At 50.3% G+C, this 17,312-nt stretch overlaps 2 protein-coding genes, 4 non-coding genes and 1 pseudogene across 6 annotated transcripts; 2 read left to right on the top strand and 5 right to left on the bottom strand.

Annotated features, from left to right (window-relative positions):
- Nucleotides 1-545: 545 nt before the first annotated feature.
- BEST4 (bestrophin 4) lies at nt 546-3,793 on the top strand. Its single transcript, XM_045799463.2, has 9 exons — nt 546-697; nt 781-875; nt 1,447-1,680; nt 1,835-1,989; nt 2,311-2,388; nt 2,678-2,875; nt 2,994-3,074; nt 3,180-3,334; nt 3,502-3,793. The coding sequence occupies exons 1-9, from the start codon at nt 546-548 to the stop codon at nt 3,773-3,775; spliced, it is 1,422 nt and encodes a 473-aa protein (XP_045655419.1). The 3' UTR covers nt 3,776-3,793.
- A 3,000-nt stretch (nt 3,794-6,793) lies between these two features.
- RPS8 (ribosomal protein S8) lies at nt 6,794-9,523 on the bottom strand. Its single transcript, XM_045799718.2, has 6 exons — nt 9,413-9,523; nt 8,908-9,014; nt 8,334-8,433; nt 7,748-7,923; nt 7,380-7,509; nt 6,794-6,950 (listed from the first exon to the last, which is right to left on the bottom strand). Exons 1-6 carry the CDS (start codon nt 9,414-9,416, stop codon nt 6,841-6,843), a joined length of 627 nt encoding a protein of 208 aa, XP_045655674.1. The 5' UTR covers nt 9,417-9,523; the 3' UTR covers nt 6,794-6,840.
- Nucleotides 7,064-7,132, bottom strand: LOC123793843 (small nucleolar RNA SNORD38). Its single transcript, XR_006780084.1, has one exon. It is a non-coding gene; the product is annotated as a small nucleolar RNA SNORD38 (small nucleolar RNA).
- Nucleotides 7,614-7,683, bottom strand: LOC123793844 (small nucleolar RNA SNORD38). The gene has a single exon (XR_006780085.1). It is a non-coding gene; the product is annotated as a small nucleolar RNA SNORD38 (small nucleolar RNA).
- LOC123793845 (small nucleolar RNA SNORD46) lies at nt 8,515-8,618 on the bottom strand. Its single transcript, XR_006780086.1, has one exon. It is a non-coding gene; the product is annotated as a small nucleolar RNA SNORD46 (small nucleolar RNA).
- Nucleotides 9,101-9,180, bottom strand: LOC123793842 (small nucleolar RNA SNORD55/SNORD39). The gene has a single exon (XR_006780083.1). It is a non-coding gene; the product is annotated as a small nucleolar RNA SNORD55/SNORD39 (small nucleolar RNA).
- A 4,830-nt stretch (nt 9,524-14,353) lies between the features above and the next one.
- Nucleotides 14,354-14,671, top strand: LOC123793618 (ATP synthase F(0) complex subunit g, mitochondrial pseudogene; annotated as a pseudogene).
- Nucleotides 14,672-17,312: the final 2,641 nt, after the last annotated feature.

The following is a 17,312-nucleotide window of genomic DNA, read 5'->3' as shown; positions in this document are numbered from 1 at the left end:
GCCCAGCAGATATTTAAGTGCATGTGGTGTGTAGGCTAGCTCAGTTCTCCTTCCTCCACGCGGGCCGCTGCCCAGAGCAGGTAGGCAGGTGTGCAGTGGGAGGTGGCGGTACCTGGGGCCTTGGGAGGCCAGCTGTCAGCAAGACCCTAGGGGACAGTTGTGGGTTTGGGCTCAAGTTGGGTCTTCTGGCCTCAGGGGTTGGTAACCTGGTTCCTCCTGGCCCTGAGAGTGGAAGAGGATCTCGGGGAAGCCTCTTGTACGAGAGGTTATAGATCTCAGCTCCCCTAAGCGCGTCCCATCCTGGCTTGACCCATGTACCACTGAGTTCTGGGGGGGATGGCAGGGGTGTTTTGTCTGCTCTGAAGCTTCTTCCCCTTGCCTACTGACACAGGGTGAAGGCTGGGTGTGTGTGACCAGAGTTGAAGGGAGGGTGCCTGGAGAGCTAAGCTTGGTGATAAGAAGCCAAGCTAAGGAGAAGGTTTGCTGGGAAAGAGGGACAGCTCTGGGGGCAGCTCTTGTGACCTCCCGCCCAGGCCCCCAGCACCATGACGGTTTCATACACCCTCAAAGTGGCGGAGGCTCGCTTCGGAGGCTTCTCGGGCTTGCTTCTCCGCTGGAGGGGAAGCATCTACAAGCTCCTGTACAAAGAGTTCCTGCTGTTCATCGCCCTGTATGCTCTGCTCAGCATCACCTACCGGTGAGGGTGAGGTCTCAGGGCTGGCCTGGGGGGGCTCGGCTGCCCACTTCCTCTAACCCAGGCTTACAACCGACCTTCCCCAGGCTGCTGCTGACCCAGGAGCAGAGGCATGTGTATGCCCAGGTGGCCCGGTACTGTAATCGTTCTGCAGATCTCATCCCCTTATCCTTTGTACTGGGTAAGGCTCCCTTTAATTCTCCCTGGTAACCTTCTGACCATCTTTCCTGACCTTTGGGTTGAGTTGACAGCTCCGAGAGTCAGAATTACCCCAGCAGCACAGCCTAGACGTCAGCCAGAGCAGGCTCAGCGGGCATGGGAGTTGCGTCCTGAGTCCAGGTTTCCAGAGGGCTAGACCCTGCCTGTCACTTGCTGGACCCTCACTCCACAAAGGGACAAGACATCTGCTGGCTTCCAAATCCCACTCTGGGTACTGGAGAAGAGCTGGAGAGAGGTGACACTCCCCTTCCCACCTTCTGGGAAGCAGGGCTCAGAATTAACCACTACTTGACCATTTTTCTGCAGGAGGAGGTTTGCCCTCCTCCATCCTCCAAGCCTGGCTTAGCGAGACAGAGGCTTTTGGAAGAGGGGATCCCCTGACAGCGAGGCAGGGCACGGAAGCCAACTGCGTCCTTCTCCCTGCTTTGGTTCAACCTGGCCTGGACCAGGTGCTCTCGCTGGGGGGCAGGGCGCGCTGACTCCCAGGCCTTCCGTCTTCCCTTCCCGTCTCCGCTTCCACGGCGGCCGCTCAGGTTTCTACGTGACCCTGGTGGTAAACCGCTGGTGGGCGCAGTACACAAGCATCCCGCTGCCAGACCAGCTGATGTGCGTCATCTCGGCCAGCGTGCACGGCGTGGACCAGCGCGGTCGCCTGCTGCGCCGCACCCTCATCCGCTACGCCAACCTGGCGTCCGTGCTGGTGCTGCGCTCGGTCAGCACGCGCGTGCTCAAGCGCTTCCCCACTATGGAGCACGTGGTGGACGCAGGTGCGGACAGGCGCCCCCGGGGGGGGGGGGGCTCGGCCTGCACGCTGGACAGCCCGGGGGCGGGGGCGGCCTCCTAGGAGGGGAGGTCTGACCCCAGCGGGCAAGTCCTAGGGGCAGGGGAGGTATCTGCGCCCCACTCGCTTCATCTCCTCAGGTTTCATGTCCCAGGAAGAGAGGAAAAAGTTTGAGAGCCTGAAATCCGATTTCAACAAGTACTGGATCCCCTGCGTCTGGTTTACTAACCTGGCGGCCCAGGCCCGGAGGGATGGGCGAATCCGTGATGACATTGCTCTCTGTCTGCTCCTGGAAGTGAGTCGGCTCAGGACCAGGCCTGTCTGTCCTCCCTGGCTTTGCAAAGGGGAGTAATCGTTTCAGTACTCAGCACTCGGGTGGTGCCAGCTCTGGAAGCACTGTACACACACTAACTCATTTAGCCCTCATGACCACCCTTGGGACATCGTTACTGTCCCTCTTTCATGGGTGGGAAAACTGAGGCACAGAGTGGAAAAGAAACTTGACCAAGTCACACAGCCAGTTAGTGGAGCTGCGAGTTTGTGTTGGGCTCCCCTGTTCTTTCTCCATTCTTCCCTCCTCTCCTCCACTGACACCCTCTTCCTGCTTTTCCCCCAGGAGCTGAACAAGTACCGGGCCAAGTGCAGTATGCTATTCCACTATGACTGGATCAGCATACCTCTCGTCTACACCCAAGTAACTGCCTCTCCCTCCCCAATCCCAGGGCTTACTGCATGTGCTGTGCTGCGGGCGACACTAAGAATTAGACATGGTACCTACCCTGGGGCAGGTCAGCCCAGCAAGACACTGAACAACCAAGGGCTCATCCTCCAGCACCCCCAGACCCCCACTAAGACGACCCCATCCCCACTGATGCTGCCACACCTTTCTACACCTTTTACTTCCTTGTCAGATGTCCTCCCAGGCCCTCTGGGTCAGGGAGGGCACTTCTCCCTGTCTTACTCAGCCAGGCGTCCTTCTCCAGGTGGTGACCATAGCAGTATACTCCTTCTTTGGCCTCTCCCTGGTCGGCCGCCAGTTTGTGGAGCCGGAGGCAGGGCCGGCCAAACCTCGGGAGCCTTTAGAACCGGGCCAGGAGGCAGCATCCGCCCTGGGGGACCTGGACATGTACGTGCCTCTCACCACCCTGCTGCAGTTTTTCTTCTACGCCGGCTGGCTCAAGGTGAGCGCATAGGGGGCTCATACCAGCTTGTTCTGTAGAGGTGTGGGCCCGGGCCCACCTCAGCTTTGGACAGAGAATGGGGCTCGGAGCCCAGAAGACACTGTCTTGCAACCTGTAGGTGGCCGAACAGATTATCAACCCCTTTGGCGAGGATGATGACGACTTTGAGACGAACCAGCTCATAGACCGCAACTTGCAGGTGCGCAGGGGTCTGGGGGCAGCTCCTTGTGCTCTCCTCCTTGCCAGCTCTCTGCCTGGGTGCGGGGAGGACGGGGGGATCCTTAGGACTTGCTGCCTGCCCCAGGTGTCTCTGTTATCTGTGGATGACATGTACCAGAACCTGCCTCCCGCCGAGAAGGACCTGTACTGGGACGAAGACTCCGCTCAGCCGCCCTACACAGTGGCCACTGCGGCCGAGGCTCTGCGGCCTTCCTTCCTGGGTTCTACCTTCAACCTTCGGTAAGCAGCCCGCGCTGGTGGAGGCAGGGCTTGAGCCGAGACGTGGGCCCCAGGTCCTCACCACCCCTCTGGGGCGCCGATGACTCGGTTGCCCCTGTTCTCTGCCCTCTCGGGAGAGCCAGCCCCGGGGGCGCCAGGCTCTTTCAGCCTGCCCTCCCGCCCCGCAGCGTGAGCGACGACCCCGAGCAGAACGTGCAGGTGGAGGCGTCCCCAGGGTCCGCTCGGCCGCTGCCCGCCACGCAGACCCCGCTGCTAGGCCACTTCCTGGCCGCAGGAGCACCCTCCCCCGCCATCAGCCTCAGGACCTTCGGCCGCGCGCGAGGAGCCCCCCGCACCCCGCATCTGCTGCGATTCCGAGCGGAGGAGAGCGGCGACCCTGAGGCCGCGGACCGCATCGAGGAGGCATCGGTGGGGTCAGAGGACGAGGCCAGGGAGCCCTGATCAGAGGCCAGGCCGTCCTGCCTGCCTCCGCTTACTTCCCAACCCCCTGCTGACCTCCAGCGCTGTTAGAGCGCTTGCTGTGTCCCCGAGCCTGAGAATTTGCGGACGGACCTTTAAAGAGGAAGATGTCGGGGCCAGCGCCAGGGCTGGGAATGTCTGTTTTGGCGGGAGAAGGTAGGATGGCTTGCTTGGGGTAGGTGAGGCTAGGATACATGGGCGAGGCCTAGAGGACAAGAACCCAGATGCGCTGTTAATTTTCTGGGCAGTAGGTTGCTGGGCCCGTTCTCAAGCCTGAGGGAGCATCAGCGGCACTGAAGAGCCTGTTCAGAGTAGTTCCGGGAGCCACTGCCAGAGTTTCTGATTTATTAGATATGGGTTGGAACTCAAGAATTTGCATTTCTAGTTAGTTCCCAGGTGATGGCGCTGCTGCTGGTCCAGGCACCACAATTTGAGTGCTATATGAAGACGCTGAGGATATACCTTACCCTGATCATCTTACCCTGAAAAGGGATCAGGGTGTGCGCCCTGGGAAACTTTTGCTTTACCTGTAATATTCAACTTTTTGTTTATAATGAGAATATAAACATTTATTACTTGTGCAATTATAGTTGTTTAAATTGGCATGCTGCGAAGTGGGATGAAGATAATATGGTAAGGGCTTGGGAATCTGTCCCGGAGGCTGACCAAACTCAGAGTGAAGGCCGTTGTACACCACCCAGCCCAGACTTTGGGCGTTTGGACTTCCGAGTGCCACACCCTTCTCTGCTCCCACCAGCTGAACAGAAAGGTCGATTTAAGGGGTGAAAGCTTTCATCTCTATGGTGGGCCTGCAGTGCTGGGGGTACCAGCCTCACGGAGCATAGATTGGAATTGACAGAACTGAGCTCCAATCTGCAAGTTCAGCCTCCACCAAAGAAACTGGTGACTGCCAAAACGGAATCTTAAGGTCAAAGGACGACAGATGACAGGACTCCGGAGGGAAGAAACAAGGGTGTAGTTGAGGTTGAGTGCAGCCTCTGACATCTGACGCTGGCTTTGCTCCTTTCCTGCTAGGTGACCATGGGTTACAGGATACCTAAGCCTAGGTAGGGTCTCCAAGTCTTTGGAGACAAAAGCACCCCAAGATAGCCATTCATGTAGGTGTTTGAGGTTTTTCACAGGGTTAGTGGGAGTTAGCCTTGCTTCAGGGCCAAGAATGGTCAGCTGAAGGCTTCAGGAATGAATAGTGGATGAATCCAAGACCCTGAACACCCTGGTTCTAGTCACAGATTAGAGGTAGAAGTAAAGGGGAGGTATAATCTTGTAGAGCTCAAATTAGAAAACAAAGGTAAAGTTGTCTAGTGTGGCTTTGCTGACCCATACCGTGAACAGTAGCTAAAATTATGGTGCTGCATTACGATACCCACTGGATGGAAAGGTGGGACACAGGCCTCCCAGAGCCAATGGTAAGGTTTTAGGAGGCTGGGTTGCTTATTGTGTGTCCTTAAGTTTTTGTATTCAAAAGGGGGGTGGGGTCATCTCCTAGTTCATCTTTCCCTATTATCTATTCACAGAACTGCAATTTAGCCAAGCTAATGAACCAACTGGATTTTCACTTCTCTGGCTCTTAAGTTATGCTTGTACTTTCCAGCAACTTTAACTTGGATAAAATCTTAAGGTTTTTTCTTTCTTTTTAAAATTATTTTAGCACATTTCTGTGCCTGATATGTTGCCATGCACTTCCAGGTACTGGAGACAAAGCAAGAAATAAAACATACCTTCAGGTGTTCCCCTGGAGTTCTAACTGGACAAAAAAGAAAATGAGCAAAATTTATGCCCAACTAAGGGATAAGGAGAAAAAGCAGGGGCAAAATATTAACAGCACAGAAGGGACTGTAATCTAAAATTATCAGGGAGGAACTCACTAAGGTCTAAGACCTGGAGAGTAAGTCATGTAGGTATGTGAAAAAAACGTTCCCAAAAATGGACTAGCAAATGAAAATGTGCTCAGTAAGGCCAGGATGACTAGCACTGTAGAAAGAGAGACCAGGTCACACTGAGTTCCATAGTGTTTGGGGAGGCTTCTGAGATGGGAAGCTGTGTGTCAAAAACCCATTGACCACTACTGATAGGACTGTGCTGGGGACAACGGAGGCATTCAGCGCTACCTGAAAAAGTGATGAGAAGGCAGAGGTGGTGTTAAAGGTTGAACCAACAAGATTAGGGGACTTTAGATGTTAGAGTGTAAGGGCAGAATGACCTAAGATTTTGATTTAAGCAGCTGTATAAAGGCAGTAATTTGCTAAAATCAAAGAGCTGAGAAACTATTTGCAAAGGGAAAGCGGAGGAATGTCATGTTTTTCCCATGTCCACCTTTCAGAGTCCAATTATGATATCCAAGTGCAGGTGTTAAGTAGTTTGGGTTCAAGTTAGAAAAATGCAGCACAAACCACATTTAATACCAACAGCAGACAATGTAGCCAAGCCGAAGACAAAGAGCTGACCCCTGCAGATTTAGCAATGCAGAAATCACTGGTTATCTTGCACACCTGAGTAGTAAGAGGGGAAGAAGTAGGGTTCAACAGAAAATTAACTTCAAAAAGACATCCAAAGTCGACAGGATAGACATGTAAATGTGTCCAACTTGCTTTCAACAATACCAAAAAAATTTGAACATAATTTCAAGGTTTCTAGGCCATCCATGAACCCAGGCTAAAAACTTCAAGCTAAAATCTTAAAACCAAGGTTCATACAGGAAAAGGGTACAGGATCTCTCAAAAGAGCCAAGTTCACAAAGGCAGCATGGCTTTGGGTTCCAATCCTGGCGAACACCCCAATAATACTGGGGTCCCAGTGCCGGGATACACCCCACATTCAGTCTCTGCTTGCCCTGCATGCCAGCCACATCCCCGTTCCCACCGAATACTAGCCTTTAGGGTGAGAAATGTTCCCCCAGCTATACAAAGGCACAGCCCACATCTAGGCCTTGCCTCCAGGAGAGCGCGTCGAGCCACTGGATATTCACACATGAACACAGGACAGGACAATAAACACCTTTATTACATGACCGAAGATAGGAGAAGGCTTTATTTGCCTTTCCGGGCTTTGATTTTCCTCAGATAGAACTCTAGCTCCTTGCCCTCTAGCACGTAGCCATCTGCTCGGCCGCACTGGCCTGGTCTTGAAGCGATGCATGCTGCAAAAGAGTATGCGTTCGTCAGCAAGATGAGAGCGGGGCCCTACACAAACCTAGGTGTCCTTGAAAGTCCACGGTGGTTCAGGTATCCTGGGGGAGGGCTACACCCAGTGTCTCCTCAGATATACTTTATCGTCACTTAAAGTCAGTAGCAGAACTGGACGAAGTTTTCATCACCGAGACAGCCCCCTCAGCCCACACACAAACTTCTCAAAATACTTCTGGAAGTTAGAGGCAGAGGCCAAGCTCAGGCCTATGGACTCCTGCCTTCTTATTTCCCATTTCAGCTTCAGGCTAATGGGGTGACCACATGCTTGGAGTTGTGCTTCTATGCTGTTATCGCTCAACTCTCCTAGTGAGGCCTCTACCACACAGCTGGCAGTTAGAAGAACAAGAGGCAAGAACAAAATGTGGAGGGCGCCATCTTACCAAGAAGCTTGCCCTGCTGGAACTGCTCCTCCAGAAGACTGCTGATTTTGGCATTCTTTTTCCTTTCATCATACTTCTTCTGAATTTTCTTTGATCGTTTTTTGTTTAAAATCTCTTCCTCCTCGGGCGTCTGAATAAAGGAGATAGATGGGTTAGCTGGAGCTCCCTAGGCTCTGGCTCAGGGAAGCAATGTCCCCAGAGCCTTGGGCCCTGTACATCCCAATCCCTGCTGCCTTCCTCAGCACTAAAGGCTTTCATCGCTTTCCCTTCAGTAGCAGAACTGGACAGAGTTTTCATCATAAGAAGGCTGGAATGAGGCTGGCCTCCCCCCATCCCCACAGGGAAGTCGGCTCCCCCAAAACACGCACCAGCTTGGCCCCCTTCTTGCGGCCCAGGGGCAGTGCATAGTGGGACTCGTACCACTGTCGGTACGGTGTGCTGTCAATGAGCACAATACAGTTCTTCACCAGGGTCTTGGTGCGGACCAGTTCGTTGTTGGATGCGTTGTAGACAACATCGATAATCCTTGTTTTGCGCGTACAACCTGCTCACAGGAGAAATTCTGAATCAAGTCCTGTAAACCAGAAGCCAACTGGTCCTGTTGTCCCCCTCCCACCACATCCTCCCCCGCAAAGTGCCTAAGGAGAAGCAAGGGAACTCTAGGCTGTTACCCAGCCATGGGGTGTGAGCTCATCTTCCACAAAGCCACCTTTCCAGAGATGACTGGCAACCGCACATAGTGTCTAGATTCAGTCCCAATCCCTGAAGCTATAGGAGTTAAGAGACAAACAGGATGGAGAGAATTCTCCAGCTACCACAACGTTAACAGCTTTCAAACAAAAAGAAACTTCAGTATCTTGGTGGAGGCCACAGACTTCCTGCTAAAAGCACTTACTGAAGCTTAGAAAGTTTTAGGTGTCACGTTCCCACCCACTCCTGGAGGGCTTCACTCACACTCAGAGCCCCAGGAGAAGTTCCCCACGTCTAGTCTCAAGGCACGATACTTCTTATTGCCTCCCCGGACTCGGACTGTGTGTATGCGGCGGGGGCCAATCTGGAAAATACAGAGACGGGAGCTAGGTTATCCAGGAGGGCAAGGCAAGAGAAGGTAGGGAATCCAGGCTGCATGGAGGTAACACAGTCAGTGTAACTATGACAAGTCCTAGCACTGGCAAGTGGCACACAGGTGGCCAAGACGGCCACAACCACGCCTAAGGATACTTTTTCATCACTCCAGTTACCTCCAAGAGGAAAAACCTGATTGCAAACACTGAAAATTAAGTCTCTGTGCAACAAAAATAAATAGCAGGTTTCTATCATCCGAGGAGCCCACTCCCTCCAGGCGCCCTTGAAGTCCTAATACACAACATCTGTCTCCACGCAACCGCTCCAGTCTTAACCAACGCGTAAAGGTGAGGAGGCCGCCCAGTCCCTTAGAGAAATCACGGAGCCCTAGGAAGATTCAACCACCACACGCAGAGGCCAGACCACGCTGGAGACGGTGGGGAGACGAGGGCCCCGCACCCACCTTAGTGTTGGCAGCGGGGCGTCCCAGCTCATACTTCCGCTTCTTGTGATAGGGCTTTCTCTTGCCCCCGGTCTTGCGGCGCTTGTGCCAGTTGTCCCGAGAGATGCCTACATGTGGGAGCAGGGGCGGAAGCTTTAGCCACTGGGGCTCGGGCCGGCACCTCGCGAGCCCCAGACGCCCGCGCCGGGCGGGCCGCACGCTCAGCTCTCCAAGGTTGGCTTCCGCACTGCGCACTCGGGAGTTTGCAGCATTACCAAGCTGTCATCATCCACATGCGGCCCAGCCCGGGCTCTTTCCCGCGGCAGCCATGTTGGCGGCCCCCGCAGCACCAAGCCCCTGCGGCCACCGGAGCGAGCCTCGGAGGCCAGAACCCGAGCACCACCCTCCTTGTGGCTGCTCAGTGCCAGGGGTCGGGGCGCCCGCACTCCTGACTTGGCTGCGAGGCAGGATGGCACTGGATCGAACTCATCCCCCCTTCCCGGCCCCAACGCAGAGCGACACTCACCCATCGCTCTCGGCGCTGGCTGCGAAAGAGAAAACGCAAAGCCTCACGGTCCGGTTTGTAAAACGCTGTCCCGCCCCCTTTACGTTGTTTCCGCGCGCCGCGGCGAGGAGCCTGGAGTCGGAGCGCGGCGTTACTGACGTTTCTGCGACCGCGACCCGGGCCTCCGGCCGCGAGAGGGGGCGTCGGCGCTCTGAATCCCGGGGGAGGACGTCGGGCGGTGGGCACGGCTGTGCTAGAGGTTGAGGGCTTTAGCGCACGCCCGAGGGGCAGTCGCCTGCTTTAGTTACGTTTTGAAAGGACGCGCTTTAGAGCTGGGCGCGGCTGCGTTGGGAAGGGGTGGAAGACAGTAGGGATGGAGACGAGTGGTGGACTTGGGTTTTGTTTTGAAGGGTTTGATGATAGAGTGGACGTGGGGGGGGGTAGGAAAAGGGAGGTGTGTCAAGGATTCCCAATTCCTCCCTTGATCATTTGGAATGACAGGCGGCTGGATGTTCGTGTCTGGTCATCTTACAGAAGATCTTGGACGGAAGATGTTACTTTGGGAATCGTCCGTATGCGAATGGTAATTAAAGTCGCCAGAATGAACGGAACCTGGGGAGAGAGCATAAAGCCGACTTCTCTTGTAAAATGTACTAAGTAAATACTTTAGGCTTTGTGGGATATAGAGTCCGTCACAACTCCTCAACTTCGCCGTTGTGGTGTGAGAGCAGCCCTGGACGAAAGTAAATGAATGTGTGTGGCAGTGTTCCAATAAAACTTGAGTACTGAGATTCACCTCTCATGAAATATTACGCTTTTTATTTCTTACAAACACTTAAAAACAACCATTCTTGGCGCATGGGCCCAATCAGCATACAGTGGTGTGCCAACCCCTAACATAAAGAAATACATGAAGATGTTCTAGGTCCAAGTCTTGAGGAATGTGAATATTTAAGGCCAGGTAGAGAAAAACTGGCAGGGGAGACTAGGAGCAATTGAGTGACAGGAAGAAAGCCAGCACGGAGTGATGTCATGGTCTAATGCTACTGTGAAGGCTAGTTAGAATGAAGACTAAAAAGTGAGTCTTGGATTTAGTAACTCGAAAATCTTTGGTAATATTGGTAAGAGCAGTTTCTGTGCAGGGGAGTGGGCAAAACTTGGAAGTTTTATTTTATTTATTTATTTTTAAAGATTTTACTTATCTGTTTGAGAGAGAGAGGGAGCACGAGTGGGGGGTGGGCAGAGGGAAAGGGAGAAGCGGACTCTCCACTGAGCAGGGAGCTGGATGCAGGGCCTCGATCCCAGGACCCTGAGATCATGACCTGGGCTGAAGGCCGAGGCCCCCCCCTTTTTTAAAAAAAATATAGTGGTGGTGTTTTTGTTTTAAGATTTTATTTATTTATTTGACAGAGAGAGAGGCAGCGAGAGAGGGAACACAAGCAGGGGGAGTGGGAAAGGGAAAAGCAGGCTTCCCGCTGAGCAGGGAGCCCTATGCAGGGCTCGATCCCAGAACGCTGGGATCGTGACCTGAGCCGAAGGCAGACGCTTAACAACTGAGCCACCCAGGCGCCCCTGAAGGCAGAGGCTTAACTGACTGAGCCACCCAGGCGCCCCCGGAGTGGGAAATTTTTTAAAAAAAGATAATTCTCTCAAGAAGTGACTTCAAGGGGAAGAAGAGAAGGGTGCCTGGCTGGCTCAGTTGAAGGAGACTGTGGCGCTGGGGGATCCTGAGTTCGAGCCCCACTTTGGGTGCAGAGATTACTTAAACTTTTTAAAAAATAATAAAACAGGGTGACTGGCTGGCTCAGTTGGTAGAATATGCAGCTCTTGATTTGGGGTTGTAAATTCAAGCCCGCGTTGGGTGTAGAGATTACTTAAAATCTTTAAAGAAGAAAAAAAAATAAAGGGAGGAGACAATTAGGCTGGTGGCTTGAGGGGAGCAGATCATGGGGCAGTATTGAAAGGAGTAAACTGCCTAATGTCTAAGCCCTTTTACAGTCTGCTCCAAGTCCTATCTCATCCCTTTGAAGGGAGTCTCAACATTATCCTTTCTTCTGTATCTTCGACCTTCCACTGGCCTCCTACATTAAGAATAAAGTCTAAATTCCTTGCCAGGGCCCAGGAATATCTGACCTCTGCTTATCTCTTCGGCTTTATGAATTTGACTTCTTATCTCCCACTATCTCCCTCACTCAACTCCAGGCACTCTGACTTGCTGTTCTTGCCTCAGGCCCTTGTGCTTTGAGAGAAAATGCTGTTCTCCAAGTCTTCACATGGCACCTGCTCTCACTTCCAAGTTTCCGCACAAAGTCTCACCTCTACATACATACACGCACTGGGAGGCCTTTTCTGAGCCTGCTTTCTAAAGTGGCAACACTTGGGGTGCCTGGCAGCCTCAGTCTGTAGACCATGTGTCTCTTGATCTCCAGGTTGTGAGTTCAAGCCCCACATAGGAGGTAGAGTTTACTAACAAACAAAACTCTAAAGTAGCAACACTTACCTTTCTCTACTCACTTAATACTAACATTGTTTTTACATGCTCATTATCTGCCTTCCCCACTAAAATGTAATAAACCTGAGAGTAGAAACTGTGTTGCTTACTACTCAGTTTCTGACACCTTAGAATAATGCCTGGCATTTAGTAAGCACTCAATAAATTGTGAATGGCACTCAAATATTTTTTTTTAAGATTTTATTTATTTATTTGACAGAGAGACAGCCAGTGAGAGAGGGAACACAGCAGGGGGAGTGGGAGAGGAAGAAGCAGGCCTCCAGCGGAGGAGCCCGATGTGGGACTCGATCCCGGAACGCCGGATCACGCCCTGAGCCGAAGGCAGACGCCTAACGATTGCGCCACCCAGGCGCCCTGGCACTCAAATATTTGAACAAATTATTGTTCTACTTACCACATTTTATTCAATGGGTTTTCCCAGTAGACTGTGAGATCTTTGAGTACAGGGCAGAGATCTTTTTTTTAAGGTTTTATTTATTTATTCATGAGGCAGAGGCAGAGGGAGAAGCAGGCTCCCCGCGGAGCAGCGAGCCCGATGCGGGACTCCATGCCAGGACCCTGGGATCATGACTTGAGCTGAAGGCAGACGCTGAACCGACCGAGCCACCCAGACGTTCCAGTGCCGCGATTTTAATCACCTCCCCATCTCCAGCTCTTTGGCACAAGAAAAGGAAAAGGTAATTGCACTGGACATAAAAAGGAGATGGTTTTCAGGGGCACTTGGTGGTGATAGAATTAGATAGACTGGATTAGGGGGATGAGAGAAAAGTGACCTGAGAAACCACAAACCACGTGAATGGGGGTGGCACCAATTAACAGAGAACACAGGAGAGGCAGGTTTCTAGAAAGTTCAATCTTAGGATGAGTTTGACTTGCCTGTGGGACATATAGGTGGCTCTTCTTTGTCTTGCGAGTAGTTGGAAAGATGAGCGTGAAGCTTGGAAGAGAATAGGACTGCCGTTTCCATCCCCACCCGTCACGGTCTGGCTCCCTTAGCCATCTAGCCTAGTGCTCCTCCCTATCGGCCAGGTTGCATCACAGCAGCATGTGGTTTTCTTAATATTCTTGAGTAGTAGGCTAGTTATAAATGCATCTGTGTCTCTTGGGGGCAGTATTCTAGCAGCATCTCTGTAGTTTTTGAAATCAGACTTGAGTTCGCTGTGTCCCACACCATGCCGTCCAAGTCTCTACTCTGGCTTTAGCAGAAGTCAAATAGGAGCTCTCCAATTCCATGTCATCCTGGAGAGATCTTTTCTCCTGCTCGCCTCCAACGCCTTGGCCTGGCCATGACTCCATTTGCTTTGAGACCATTGGCATTAATTGCACTATGCCTTTGTCCCTATTTTCATTAGTCACCTTAAAAAAAATCACCCCCAAATTAAATCTATCAACCACATTCTAATCCTGACATAGGTTATTATAATGTCTTTTTAAAACTGATCTTGCACCATCCTCCATTTCCTAAAACCTCACTATGTCCTATGTCACTCATCAGAAAGATTCTCTGTATCTTTAACCTCTTCTGGAAATGTTTCCTTTGCCTTCATAATGTTTTCTTTTCTGTAGCCTTCTAACAGAAACCTGGTTCTCTCAGAGGAGTTTTCTTCCTTGTCAGCCTTCTCAAGTGGAGGGCGACTACACTCCCCTGGGTGGGAGACAGGTACTGGCCAATTTCAGACCATTCTTACTCTCTCCTAAAAGCCACAGACTTTGACTCTTATGCTGTAAGACGGTAACACTCACTACTCCTCTCTTACTGTACCTACCTGTAAATTCTGCTTCTCACCAACCTGTGCCTAGAAGATTTTAGACCCTGACCCGATGGAACCTCCTCCAATGCTCCTGTCATGTTTTGGGTGCCTGCACTTGAGCACTTCGTCTCCCTCAACTTTAACCTTCCACCATCCCCTCACCCAGTAAGTCCTTAAACCTGGGAAAGTCACTCAGCTCTGAGACTAATGACACTAGAAGTTAAGAACAATTGGTATGAGGCCCTGGAAAATCTTCACGATGAAAGGCTTACTCGAAGCATAAACTTTACTGCAGAAGACATTATAAATAGATTGTAATCAGTGCTGTGAAGGAAATAGTGTGCCGTCACGGGGCGAAGGGGCAAATGAGATAGGATGGTGTGAGATGCCTTCCCTAGGGTGACAGAGATCTGGGCTAAACAGACCTGAAAGAAAAAAAAAGAAACTTCGTACAGCTTTAATTTTTAAAAAATATTTTATTTATTTATTTGAGAGATGAGAGAGTGAGAGTGAGAGAGAGCAGGAGCAGGGGGAGGGGCAGAGGGAGAAACAGACTCTGCTGAGCGAGGAGCCCCATGCGGGGCTCAATCTCAGGACCCTGGATCCTGACCTGAGCCAAAGGCAGACGCTTAACCGAGCCACCCAGGTGCCCCTGGAATAGCATTTAAAGTCCAGAAATCAACTTTCTATCCTGGAACCATGGCCCAGTTTGTCTGTAACCTTGCAGAGAAGGCCCCGGTGCTAGTGAAAACTGCTATGACTTACTCAAAGCCTCAGTGGGCTGATGGGCAGATTGACCACATTTTGGCACTATGCCAAGGTTGAGCTGGTTCTTCCAACCACTGCTGAGATCGCTACAGCTTTTCAGAGCTTGAAAAAAATAGTCAAGAGTGCTCAGATGGGTAGCTTCAAACAGCTCTGTTGAATGGCTTGGTGGTCGCTGAGGTGTGCATATGATTTTATGTCAGCGAGATCATAAATAAGGGAGGCGTCATTGGCATAATGTTTGAAGATTAATCTTCAACATGTTTATATTTGGCTTATTTGAGTGTTCTTGGACCATCTGTGATCAGACTGGCATTTGAATAAAATAATGTATCAAAAAAAATCCAGAAATCAGCCCATACATCTATATGGTCAATTGATTTTTTTTAAAAAGATTTCTTTATTTGAGAGGGGGGGGAGCACAAGCAGGGGGAGTGGCAGAGGGAGAGGGAGAAGCAGGCTCCCCATTGAGCAGGGGCCAAAGGCAGACACTTAACCGACTGAGCCACCCAGGCACCCCTGGTCAAATGATTTTCAGCAAGAGTGCCAAGTCAATTCAATGGGAAAACAAGAGTCTTTTCAACAAATGGTGCTGGAAAAACTGGATAGCCACAGGCCAAAGAGTGAATTCAGACCCCTCACACCATTTACAATAATTAACTCAAATTGGATCAATGACCTAAATATAAGAGCTAAAACCATAAAATTCTTTGAAGAAAACATATATCTTCACAGCCTTGGATATAGCAATGGATTCTTAGATATGACCCCAGAAGTTACAAGGAACAAAAGAAAAAAGATAAGTTAGACTTCATCAAAATGGAAAACTTTTGTGCTTTCAAGGATATTAGCAAGGATATTAGCAAGAAAGTAAAAAGATAACCCACAGAATGAGGGCAAATATTTGCAAATCACATATTTGATACAGGTGTAGTATCCAGAATAAAGAACTCTTACAAGTCAACAATGAGGGACAACTCAACTTAAAAATGGGCAAAGGACTTGAATATACCCAAGAAAATTGAAAACACAGGCCCAGACAGAAACTTGTACACAAATATTCAGAGCAGCATTATTCCTGGCGACAAAAAGTGGAAGCAACCCAAATGTCCATCAATTCATGGATACAAAAAATGTGGTATATCATAGAATGGAGTATTTGGCCATAAAAAGGAATGAAGTACTGGATCAACATGGATAAATCTTAGTATTTAATTTTTCCAAGTAATCTCTACACCAAACATGGGGTTCAAACTCAGGACCCTGAGATCAAGAGTCACATGCTGTACTGACTGAGCCAGCCAGGCACCCCAAAATGGATGACTCTTTTTTTTTTTTTTTTTAAAGATTTGAGAGAGGGTGCATGAACGTGAGCAGGGGAGGGGCAGAGGGAGAGGGAAAGGAAGAGAATCTCAGGAGACTGCCAACTGAGGGTGGAGCCCAACATGGGGTTCGATCGCACAACTGAGATCACGACCAGAGCTGAAATCAAGAGTTGGATGCTCAACTGACTGAGCCACCCAGGTGCCCCTCACTTAGTGTATTTTTTAGATTCATCCATTTTTGGGGTACCTGGGTGGCTCATTCGGTTGAGTGTCCAACTCTTGGTTTCGGCTCAGGTCTTGATCTCAGGGTTGTGAGTTAAAGCCCTCCATTGGACTCCATGCTGGGTGCCGAGCCTACTTAAAAAAAAAAAACAAAAAAAAACCACTAAGTGAAAGAAGCCAGATAGTAAGACCACATATTATATGATTCCATTTATATGAAATGTCCAAAATAGCAAGTCCATAGAGAAAGTAGATTAGTGGTTGCCTGGGGCTGGGGGAAGTGTTGTTTGGGGGGTGACTGCTAACAGGTGTTGGGTTTCTTTTTGGGTGAAAATGTTTTGGAATTAGGTTGCCCAATTAAATGAGTGTACCAAAACCAATGAATTTATAGTATGTGAATTTTATTTATTTGAGAGTGAGAGAAAGAGCATGAGCAAGGGGAGAAGCAGAGGGAGAGGGAGAAGCAGACTCCCCGCTGAGCAGGAAACCCGGAGTAGGGCTCAATTTCAGGACCCTGAGATCATGACAGACTCTTAACTGACTGAGCCACCCAGGCGCCCCCATATATGTGAATTTTAAAAGGGTGAATTTTATAGTATGTGAATTATATCTCAATAAAGCTGTTATTAAAAGAAAAAGGTCTGGCATATTCAAGAAATAAAGGTCAGTGTAGTTGGAGAACAGTGAGTGGTAGGAATTAGTTCGTTCACTAAAAAATATATATTGTATGCTCACTATATGTTCTAGACATTGTGGATACAGTACTAAACAAAATCCTCGTCCTTATGTGCTTCAAATAGCTAACCGGCACTTATATAGCAGTTATTAAAAGTGTGACATTGTACTTACTACTGTGTATCAACCCAATTTTCCTAACACCTCTATACCAGTATTATCCCCATGTCGCAGCACACAGATGTGAAGCCCACATAAGGTTCTGGTCACAGAACCAGGCTGTGTGGCTTCAGAAGCTGGGCTTTTAACCTCCGAACTGTTCTGCCCAAACTGCATTCCAACTGGACCAACAGAAGGAGCGGACCAGGCCACGGTGGCGTACTCAGAATTTATCCTTTGTGTGAAGGGATGCTATTAAGGGGTTCAGAGCAGGGGATGACTTGTAAGGATTCCGCTGGCTGGTCCCCTTAGGGACGCATATTCCAGGTGAGAAGATGGGTCAGGTCCGCTAAGGCCTTCACGTAATCTTTCCAGTTGTGTGAGGTGGGTTTTGGTGGCCTCATTTCACAGATGAGGGGGAAAGTTAGGTATCCGGAAGCTTGTAAGGCCTCAGAGCTAGCGCCATCTCTGTGAACTTGATTAAGCCGAATTTCTGAAGCCAGGCTGTGCAG

The sequence above is a fragment of the Ursus americanus genome, chromosome 12 (assembly GCF_024610735.1).
Source record: "Ursus americanus isolate L20-20 chromosome 12, mUrsAme1.1.p, whole genome shotgun sequence".
Taxonomy (NCBI): Eukaryota; Metazoa; Chordata; class Mammalia; order Carnivora; family Ursidae; genus Ursus; species Ursus americanus.
The sequence above is the reverse complement of the archived record's forward strand: the minus strand, read 5'-3'. Positions and strand labels throughout refer to the sequence as shown.

Coding starts and splice junctions, on each gene's coding strand:
- BEST4 (XM_045799463.2), top strand. CDS start 546: ATGACGGTTTCATACACCCTCAAAGTGGCGGAGGCTCGCTTCGGAGGC. Junction 876..1,446: donor CCCCTTATCCTTTGTACTGG/GTAAGGCTCCCT, acceptor GCGGCCGCTCAG/GTTTCTACGTGACCCTGGTG. Junction 3,335..3,501: donor GGTTCTACCTTCAACCTTCG/GTAAGCAGCCCG, acceptor CCCGCCCCGCAG/CGTGAGCGACGACCCCGAGC.
- RPS8 (XM_045799718.2), bottom strand. Junction 7,924..8,333: donor CTTCTCCTGGGGCTCTGAGT/GTGAGTGAAGCC, acceptor TCCTGTGAGCAG/GTTGTACGCGCAAAACAAGG. Junction 7,510..7,747: donor GCAAGAAGGGGGCCAAGCTG/GTGCGTGTTTTG, acceptor TCCTTTATTCAG/ACGCCCGAGGAGGAAGAGAT.